At 41.1% G+C, this 10,989-nt stretch overlaps 1 protein-coding gene across 1 annotated transcript; it reads left to right on the top strand.

Moving 5' to 3' along the window:
* Nucleotides 1-371: 371 nt before the first annotated feature.
* trim55b (tripartite motif containing 55b) lies at nt 372-8,754 on the top strand (the record flags this gene model as incomplete). Its single annotated transcript, XM_080751738.1, has 8 exons — nt 372-500; nt 2,140-2,309; nt 2,979-3,159; nt 4,643-4,738; nt 5,348-5,581; nt 6,336-6,358; nt 6,460-6,584; nt 8,585-8,754. 8 exons carry the CDS (start codon nt 372-374, stop codon nt 8,752-8,754), a joined length of 1,128 nt encoding a protein of 375 aa, XP_080607864.1.
* Between the last annotated feature and the right edge of the window lie 2,235 nt (nt 8,755-10,989).

Below are 10,989 nucleotides of genomic sequence, written 5' to 3'. Positions count from 1 at the left end.
TTAGTCAGCGTGTTTGAGATGAGACCCAGGCACAGACTATAGGCATTGGCAGCAGCTGTTTCTGCTCTGCCCTGCCAGACCGCCCATAGTATCACTTTCAAATATGGACAAGTAAATATGGCAACCAACCTTTGACGTGACAGCTAGAGTCTAAAAAAAGAACTGACACACCAGCGCCTGCTAGATTAGGAGGACCATCACCATACCCACTGGAAAGAGAGCAACAGGCCTATTCTTTAGCTTAGCCCAGTGTCTTATTTTACATTCCTTTTAGAAAGTAATGCTTATGTACAGTATTATTATAGTAGCTTAGGCTAAGAAGTTATTCGTTTGTTCGTGTTTTATGTCTTATACATTACCTTTGTCTCAATATGAATGCCATGCAGGACTTGGAGAAACAGCTCATTTGCCCCATTTGCTTGGAAATGTTTACAAAGCCTGTGGTTATCCTTCCTTGCCAGCACAATCTCTGCAGAAAGTGTGCCAATGACGTTTTCCAGGTAAGACTTTTTATGTTCTTTGATTTGATTTGATTAACAACAGCAAAGCCAAGAGCCACCATAACATTAACAGGACTTGCTTTGTATTAAAACTGCAAGAGCTATTTTTGTTAAAATAATTGTTAAATAGCCTAGTTAGGCTTTCTAGGATATATAGTACATAGGAGTCCTCAGCTCTTTAGTAAACAGAACATGCATGTTCAGGTCAGGATACTGATCTAGAGAGAGAAGAACGTATGCAGGATACAGGATAAATAAGAGAAATTGGTATTGATGACAGTACTCAAAGAAATAAGCAGACAAAATTGGAACTGGAACACTACAGTATATAACTGAAGCTGATAAATGGGTAGGCTACTCTGTCCTGATTGATTAAACTGGCAAACCACCTGAACATCTATTTTCATTTTATTAAAGAGCTGGAGAGAGATACCCCTGTTGTTCAACAAACACTCTATAGGTAAAAAGGTCTATATTGAGATAACAATGAATGCTGTTAGACCAGTGGTTTTCAACCAGTGGTCCTTGAGGGGGTTCCAGGTGGTCCCCAGCTAAATGATGTGGAGTTGGTAACCAAATAGACCCTTATAGATCTTTAACTCTTGAGAGTGTAAAACGAACATACTGCTAACAACTTATTGTTAAACGTCTGAATTACATAATTTACAAGAAGTCTACACAATTAGAGAATGTAGAAGAATTATTAGCAACGTTTATCTTATGGCACCGCATCAATACAGCATGGAATTATGGACAAAGTCTTATCCAACAATAACAAAAAGTTTTGGGTCTTAGTCAGGCAAAATCCCATTAAAATGGTGGTCTGTGGCTCAAATGCAAAATAAATAATGGACCTTGATATGAAAAGGGTTGAAAACCACTGCTATAGACTATACTATAGTCTATACTCTATTGCAGGGGTCTTCAACGTTTTCAGGCCAAGGACCCCTTAGTTGAGAGAGAGATTAAGCAGGGACCCCCACAATCTGTACTTAAGTTTGCTCTTTTCCCTCTCCAAAGCTCTTTGCCGAAAATAGCCGATCTACAAGCTCACAACGCCTCTCAGCGCGAGGCGTTGTGAGCTTGTAGATCGGCTATTTTTGGCTAAAGTTCTCAGAATATGGACGCTAGAGTTCAAGTGGTTAATATAAGAAAGGGGGAAAAAACAAGGGCCAAGGAGGACCCCCTGTAGTAACTATGAGGACCCCCTAGGGGTCCCGGACCCCCTGTAGAAGACCCCTGCTCTATTGTATTGATTGCTATCTGAATATAGTCACTATAGGAATGATTGTTATCTAAATATAGACGTTCAACTTTTACACAAAAATATAAATATATTTAATTTTAACCATAAAATATCACTTAGACTTTAATGTAAGTATATCTTACTAGTGCCCAATAATGTACCTCTATTGTTTTCATGCCCTATAATGTTATTACATTCATAACAAATGTGTCATAAACTCTTTGTTGATTGTTGATAATGCTCATGGAGTACATTTCTGCTACTGCCTCTTAAACCAACTCAAATAAAATAATAACATCTTGGCAAAATTAGATGAGCCTATTCATTACGGCCCCATTCCATGAGCACTAATTTGAGATTTTGATTTGTGACTTTGTCTGTGTCCGTTTACAGGCCTCAAACCCATACCTTCCTACAAGGGGGGGTTCAGCGACATCCGGCGGCCGCTTCAGATGCCCGTCCTGCAGGCACGAGGTGGTGCTGGACAGGCATGGAGTCTATGGGCTGCAGAGGAACCTTCTGGTGGAGAACATTATCGACATGTTCAAACAGGAGTCCAGCAGGTGAGACAGATAGGAAACTAATCTGCATAACGGCCGTCCCCTTCTTTCTCCATATGGGCAAAATCAAAGTGAAGAATGCAATCATATTTCCTAAAATATTTTCATACAGTACTTCTTATAAGATAATAGGCCATGGTATGGCTGGGGTAGTGAACTATGTCTTCTCCCATTATAACATGGAATTTGACTTATTGAATTGCAAATCAAAAAAAATGTTAACTCTATAGTAATATACTGTACACATCTCTTGTAAGTTTCAAGATTCAACCTGCGAACAAATTGAAATTGCTGCATCCTCTATGATGCAGAATGGCTGTCCCACTTGCCTCTTGTCCTATATAATTATAATGTGCAAAGCTATGTCTATTTTGTATTAATTTCTGTCTCATTGATGTATCATTGGTGGTGAACTACATTCCCCCCAAATTAACCAACTAGAGGTCTTTATACTCCCTGTGTTATTATTCTTGTATAATTTTTTTTTCAAGAGCCAGATTATTAGGTACAGTCAACAGGCTTGTATGTCATCAGATCTACTGCGTTTCAGCTCAAATAATCAAGGTCTGTTAGTTTGACTATAGAGCTGAGCTGACTCTGTGACACACAATAAAGCAAACTTTTCAGGAAGGTACTGTAACACTGTTTTCTTTATTCCTGCTTTTTTGTTAGCAGCAGCAAGCCAGTGCCAGAGAAAAAGGAGGAGACACCCATGTGTGAGGTTCATGCGGAAGAAAAGATCAACATCTATTGCGTGACCCACAGTATTCCAACATGTTCCATGTGCAAGGTATTTGGAGATCACAAAGACTGCGAGGTGGCACCTCTCACGAGCATCTACCAGACGCAAAAGGTGAGAACCAAGACTCTGATCTGATGGAGGGAACTGCTATTACCAAACATGTGACCTTTACCTTTTATTCTGGCTGTATGATTGACAACAAACTGATAGGTGACAAATTGCATCAAAAGTGATCAAGACAAGAAAGTCAATCAAAGAACAAGATTTTTGGGCAATATGTCCTCTTTTAAACTAAGCTTCAGACGTCCCAAAACAAACTGATTCTCTGCCTTAAGCCCATGACCCACCTGATTCCAACACACTTTGCTAGTTTAGGATGGCTCTAGGGTAGAAGACAGGGTTAAGCAAATATCAATGGGAAGATACTCAAAGGGACAGTGCCCTCAACACCCTCACACCTGGCTACTATCTCCAATGTGAGTGACACCCACAGCCACAACACTAGAGGGAGTCGACCATGATCTGGTACCACCCAAATTTAGAACAAACATAGGGGGGAAAAAACATCTATCAGGAGACCACAAAGGAGGTGTCATTCACGGCTGTTATTTTTCCTTTTTCTCCTTTGTACATGGTGTTTGTATTTGTTGATGCCATGTATTATTGTGTTATGTCTTTTAAATATCAGTTGCTCATGTTAGCATTCTATGAGTATAAAAAATATGCACTTGAAAATGATGACAATAGAGAATGTCTGCACTGACTCACCCACAATAAGCTTTATTGCGTCAATGTCAACGTTTCAATGAAGAGATCTTCATCTGGAATTATTATTAATCAGTAAACACATATTTTCTTATTATTATTTTTTAAATTCTTTTTAGAGTAACCTGTCCCTGCTGACAGCTCGTGGAAATACATACTGTGACAAATATCCTCTCCACCCATGCAGCTTCCCTCCCCTGAACAAGGGCCAGTTGTGTTCGCACTTTGCAGTGCGAATATATCCGGCTTTTTAGGGCATGCGAACTTCGCAAAAAGCTGGATATACCCCAGTGGATTCGAACCCACAACCTCCATGCTGGTGGGCAAGGACACTTAAACTGCACCACACGAGCACCTGAGTGCCAATGAAACTAAATTCTTGATCAAAATCTCTTAAACGTAAAACAGCTGAGCTTATTTCATCAGTGTGTAGACTTTATATTCTTCTATGTGAACTGTTTCTTGTCCTGCACCTTCAAGCATCTTAGCTCTTCCTCAACACAAAGGAAACCTCAACAGAGACACACCTTCAAATACCCACTGGATCAAGTCACCAGATACAGGCATACAGTGAAATGATGATGAATCAATCAGACAAACAGACAGACAGACAGATACGGTAGATAATTTGATCACAAACAGTAAAATGAAATGCACAGCACAAAGTATAAGTAACCTTTTGACAGTGTGTTACAACGCACCAATAACCCAAGACAATACGCCTTACACACACACACACACACGCACGCGCGCACGCACGCACAGATATCAGCGAGCATGTGTGGATGAATGCTCAGGTTTTTACTTCCCTGTGTCCTTGTCCTCCCAGACGGAACTGAGTGACGGCATAGCCATGATGGTGGGGAGCAATGATAGGATCCAGGGGATCATTAGTCAACTGGAGGAGGCCTGTCGGGCCATAGAGGTCAGTGTCCCACTACAAACTGCGCCTGGCTGTTCACTCACACAGCAAGACAGCCCCTATAACTGCACCCAAATGCCCTCACCCAACCAAGCTAAAGTGTTTCACTTTTGTAAGTGCATGTCTGTTTATGCGAGACGTGCAAGAGAGAGAGACGTTGGACAGTAAAGACACACTTCAATGTCTCTGTCCATCTCCCCTGCAGTCACAGCGTGTATGCTGCTACTGTGAATAGAGCCCTGCCAGTGTCCCTTACCACAGACTTTACAAGAAATGTATAATTGGTGCTACAAGAACAGCACTTGGCTTATGTCCTCCTACGGGACACACTTGAGGTTAGGATAGACTAGCAGGACAGGCCCTACTGTCCTCCCTGCACATACTGTATGCAGTGTATGGCATCATCAGATGAACATAACAAGTCTAATCCATGTTTGTAGTAAAAGGACTTATATTACATCATCAACTACATTGACTCTTTCACCTGCATTGTGGTGATGAATGATTAAAGAGGATGGACCTTCAGAATGTATGACTATTGTGGAAGTGAGTGGGCTTTTGCAACGCCTGTCGCCCTAAACCTTTCTGCCGCCTGTGTTCATGCTTGTGCAGGAGAATGGTAGGAGGCAAAAGTCCCTGGTGTGTGAGAAGTTTGATCACTTGTATGCCATCCTGGAGGAAAAGAAGAGGGTGATGAGCCAGCGGGTGACACTTGAACAGGAAGAGAAGCTCAATTACATCCGAGGCCTAAACAGGAAGTACGGAGACCATTTGGAGGAGAGTTGTAAGACAGTGGAGACAGGAATTCAGACCATGGAGGAGCCAGAGATGGCCGTCTTCCTGCAGGTGAGAATCGGTATCATTCAATACTTAAAACTATGTCAATTTGTAATAACTATAAAATTATAAAGTTCAATTTGTAATAACAATGGAGTCCCTGCTAGGGGCTTGACTGTATTAGCCTACTAGTACAGTATATAGGGCGTATCAGACCTTCTATACCTGTAGAAACATGAGCCACATGTGTAAAACTCATGAACATGCACTGTGCACAGTGTGCAGTGGCGCACGAGCAGACTCCTGCAAAGCCACACCCATTCAGAAAAAAGACTCAAACATAGATTCTCATGTCACTATAGCGCGGCTGAGCCGAGACGCAGAGAATCTTGGGTAATGTTGATACACAACATTATATAGTGCCTGTATAAGCCTGATTCACGTTTCTCAGTGAAAAAAATAAATGTTGGTAGAGCGACACATCACACCAGACTTTGTCACCGAAGCATAAATTAGATTTTAGAAGTCAATTGCAATTTGTGTGTGTGTACTGTGTTCACAGGAGTTAACCACTATCTACTTTGTCGTTTGTCATAAGACAGATGGCTAAAATAGCAGATCTATAGATTTGCTACTTTCACTTTTTTGAAATGTGAAAAAAGGAAGACTTTTTTCGTGGGAAAATGTTGATTTATTTTTTTTAATATTTTACATTTATGAAAATGTGCCCAAGATAGGTAATCCATAGTTAATGTGGTTAAACAACTTGATGTGATGTTTTTCTCTTTCCTGGTTTGTCTCCTTTGCTTCACCTTTCGGACAGGCGTCAAAGCCTCTCCTCAAAAAGTGAGTATGTGTGTTTATAAAGGGGCAATTGTGTGTCACCAAATAAATGACTATCTAAAAGGCTGCATGGCATTTCTCTTAAACGAACAAACTGTTGTCAGGATTATGGAAGCGTCGAGTACGGCCCACCTGGACAAGGTTGAGCGCGGCTACGAGAACATGGATCACTACACTGTCAACTTCGCAAAGGAAAGAAGGGCCCTGCGCACCATCGACTTCATCCAAGGTAAATGGCACAGAGATTCCATCGTATGAATGTCATAGTGCATGGCTGTGTGTAGACTCTATAGCAGGGGTCAACAACCTTTTTGAAATGAAGTGCCATGTTTTTATTTTCTAGAGTGCCATGTCAACATACATTTTAATGACAAATATTTTGACATATTTTGATTGGCAGGACATTGTTATAACGATCATTAGACCCAGAGCAATAATCCACATACCTCCCCAACTCCCTCCCCAGTCAGAGTTCAGAGTTTTTATGAATGTTGAATTTTGTGCAAGATGTAATTTGCTATAAATAATCTAACTTCATTTAATTGGCCACGTAAAATAATAAAAAAAGACAAATATTTTCACAGTTTTTGATTGGCAGGACATTGTTATAATGATCATTATACCCAGAGCAATAACCCATCTATCTCCCTGACGCCCTCCCCAGTCAGACTCAGAGTTCAGAGTTTTAATGAATGTAGAATTTTGTGCAAGATGTAATTTACTATAAATGAGCTAACTTCATTTAATTGACCACGTTTAAACATTCTTTTTTTTTTTTTTTTATAAAAGTCCTCTCACACTTCTGCCAGTGTGCCGGTGATCACCCTCCCCTGTGCCAATGTTTGCACCTGTTCCTAAGGTTGCCTAGCCCTGCTCTTTAGTGTGCATCTGACATATTTGCTGTTCAAAGACACATCTGATGGACAATTTTTTTATTATCCCATGTAAATAAGACAAGAATAAATCCAGTTTCCCTACAAATGATTAAAGATAATACTCCCACACAGGAAAGAAGTCATTTTCTTTTTCGTTGTATTAAAATAAAAGTCAGCATACAAAATAATCACTGTAGGTACAATAAACAGGTTTCTCTTTTTCTTTCTGAATCTGAATCTGCACACAATGTATATTCAAATCATAAATATAGTACAGTAGGTACAGGGAAATAGATTAGTCGAACATTCATTGGACCGTGAACCATAACAATGGATCATGAGATGGTGTCGTGACTGAGTCTCGTGGACTCAGAAGCAAAGGATGTAGAATGTTTTGGCTTTATCCAGTGTCCTGGACAGTATGACATTATTTGACATTTCATTTCTCAGTGGCCATCACTTGTTCTTCCTGCAGAGGAGACAATCTCATCACATGCCTAAGTTAGATGTTCCAAAACAGAATAACCTTAACACTTGTAACACTGAAGGTGGTGTTTTAAATCTGACTTATATTAAAATGTAATTTAACCCATCAACATCCTCCATTCTTAGTGCTAAGCCTAACTGCAAAAGCAACTAACCCATGAAGCAAAACAAAGGGCTTGCAACTCACTTTAGATGCTCTAACTTTATTAGCAAAACAGCAGAAAAGTTTTGACCTTGCGGTCTTCTTCAAGTTAGGTCGAGAACAGGAAATTACATATTTCTCAAAGATGTGAAGGTGTTGGGAATGGTACCTGAGGGAATAGAGGGTAGAGCCAAAAAATATTTACTCCATATACTACTCACAGCGGCCATAAAATGTATTACAATCAAGTGGCTGAAACCGGACCCAACAACATACGTATGTGGGTGGTTAAAGTATGGGAAATGTATCAAGTGGAACAAATTACTCACGCCCTAAGACTTCAATCGCATTTGTTCATTAAAAGATTGAATCCGGCTGTACCAATTCTGATGCATTAAACCACTCTTGTTCCCCCACATCTACATAACAGACATACAGTATATTTACATTTTTTATCCTGCCCTAGGCATTCCTTTACCTTCCCACATAGGCTCTCATTCCCCTGTCATATTTACAATATTATGTAAGGTGATGTGTGTTTCTCGACCTGTGCTTTTTGTTTGTTTGTTTGCTTTTTCTGCCTTTGTCCAAATATCCTTTATTTATGAAGGTGTGTGGACAAATTTGGTTACTGGCCCCACCTGCTGACCAGGGACGGTACCAAGACAGATTTAAATATTGAAAACAGCTGAAATATCTGCTGCCCACATGTCCTTCCGCCTACAGACGATGAAGACGATGAAGAAGATGAGGACGGAGAGGAAGGCGCTGAGGAAGGAGATGGAATTCCGTCTTCTTCGGGTGGGGGCAATGCAACCTCAGTCCAACCCAGTGTCCCCCCTCTGATGAACCCCACAGCCACACCCACTGCGGACATGAGTGCTGCCTCAACTTAGCTGTCGGCCGTTGGCCCAGACAATTTATACACTGGAAGCAGGATAAATGGTGTGTTGCTCTAAGATCTTTCAATTATGTTCACTGAAATCTTTTTGCTGTAGGGCAGAAACCTTGACCAAAACCGTTACTTTTCAGGAAATGGAAAACATGGTAAAGCTTACTCACAAGCTCTCGTTAATACCTTTCCTTGGTTCAATAACCATACAGAAAGACTTAACCACTTTTACTTTCATTTTCATAATGTTTCTAAAAGAGAAAATAGCAGATCTATAAGCTTGTTAACTATTTTTGTTACTTTTACTTACAAAAAATAATATTTTGGTACAAGGTTTCTGCCTGACAGCAACGATAATTGGATGGAAATGGACCCTTATGGGTCAGAGTTAAGGTGACACTGCTGATTTGCCTGTGAGTGGTACTTGAAGGAACTAGAGTCCAGGGAAGAGTGAATATGAAGTCTGAAGTTCTCACCCTCGTTCTCACCTTGATGGCTGGGATGAAATGATGTGAGGCATGGAGGTGGAACTAAGGCGGTGGGATCTTTTTCCAGGGTTGCTGATAAGTTGAATGTTATCATGATCATGTTAATGATGGAGGAATTTATGACTTGGTAACGTACGTGTTCTTCAGTTGATGGCATTAGAGAGATGGATAACAGGCTGGCTAGGAGTGTCTGTGGGATGACAAAAAGAATCCGGGGTTTTTATTTTTTCCTTTTTCTTTTGTCTTTTTTAAGCCATTAAGTGCTTTGAGTACTTTGTTAAATTTCAAACGAGAAGGCCTCCCTTTTCCCCTCTGTGTTGTCTTTTTATACACACTGATGTTATTTCATGAATAGGATGGCGCATCAACATTATACAGGGAGAAAATACATACACATGAAGCTGGTATTCTATATTTCAACAGCTCATTTGTGGCAGGCTGCTTTGAACAAGTTTATTACAGAATGTGAGTAGAGAAAATCTGTGTTGCCATATTCTCCTATTCTTCTTTGTGCCATTAAAAATGTAATTGCACAAGCACCTTTTTCAGTCATTGGCAATTGTTCACATGATGGAGAGACTGAACAATGAAAAAAATCTTGTATAATCAGACTATATGATTGCATTTGCACCCCAGCTCTGTGGGGGTTCGTGTGTGTGTGTGCGTACGTGCGTGCGTGCGTGCGTGCGTGCGTGCGTGCGTGCGTGCGTGCATGTGTGAGAGAGAGAGAGTGAGGCAGCGAGGAGCGGGCGAGTGAAAGGGAATAAAGTTTATTACCCTCTACACTCCCCTCTTTCTATGAAACCAATCTGTTGTCTTTTCCACACTGTAGATTGAAGCTTCCTTTCAAGTGTCTGAACTTTATGCAACTCCGGTCAATTCTAATTATTGTCCAACATCTCTCAGCCGCTTGGATCCTTTACAGATGGATTCAATGCAGTATTAAGCTCCCCAGTTTCTAAGTAGGGCAAACAGAATAGGATGACTCACACCCTTGATACTTGCTTAGTTGACACCAGGGGTCAAGGATCAGCATGCACATACACACACAAGTACAAATGCATATGTGCACACACACATGCGCGAACGTGCACACGCACGCACGCACACACACACACACACACACACACACACACACACACACACACACACAGAGAGAGAGACAAGCTTATTTTCACACTTAATAGTTGCCAGTTGTGTCTCTTCTAGCTGCCTCAGTGGTAGGCAGCCTTGCAGGTGTAATGTGATCAAGGGCTTCAGAAGAAAAATAATGCTTCCGAAAAAGCTCACCGCCTGCACGTACTTGTCACACTCAAAGGTACTTTCCTCACAGTTCTTTTTCTGTCTTTTGCAGATATGATTTGAGCCTTGTCAGTGGTGTAAAAAGGGCATACAATTTATTAAACGCTCTATAGTAAACTTGGACCGCTCTTTTCCCCCCTCTACACCAAATCTATTCGCAGGAAAACAACAATAAAAACTAGAACTGCACTCTGTCGAGGTGCCAAATATGGCCTACTTGTGCAGCAGCAGAGCGTGCCATGAGGTGCGCTCACCACTGGCATCACCACTGGCGATGCCAGTGACATCACCAATGACATCACCAGGAATGCTGGTCCCTCATTGGCTGTTAATGATGACGTTAATGACCAGAAATGCTTGTCCCTGATTGGGCTACGGGCTTAAACACGGGCAGACACAGACATACGCAGCTGAACGCAGTACTTGCGCGCTCTGCTGGCGCAAGTAAT

This window comes from Nannobrachium achirus (assembly GCF_963921795.1).
Source record: "Nannobrachium achirus genome assembly, chromosome: 21".
In the NCBI taxonomy this organism is placed as follows: Eukaryota; Metazoa; Chordata; class Actinopteri; order Myctophiformes; family Myctophidae; genus Nannobrachium; species Nannobrachium achirus.
Note: the sequence above shows the minus strand (reverse complement) of the source record. Positions and strands in the feature narration are given on the sequence as shown.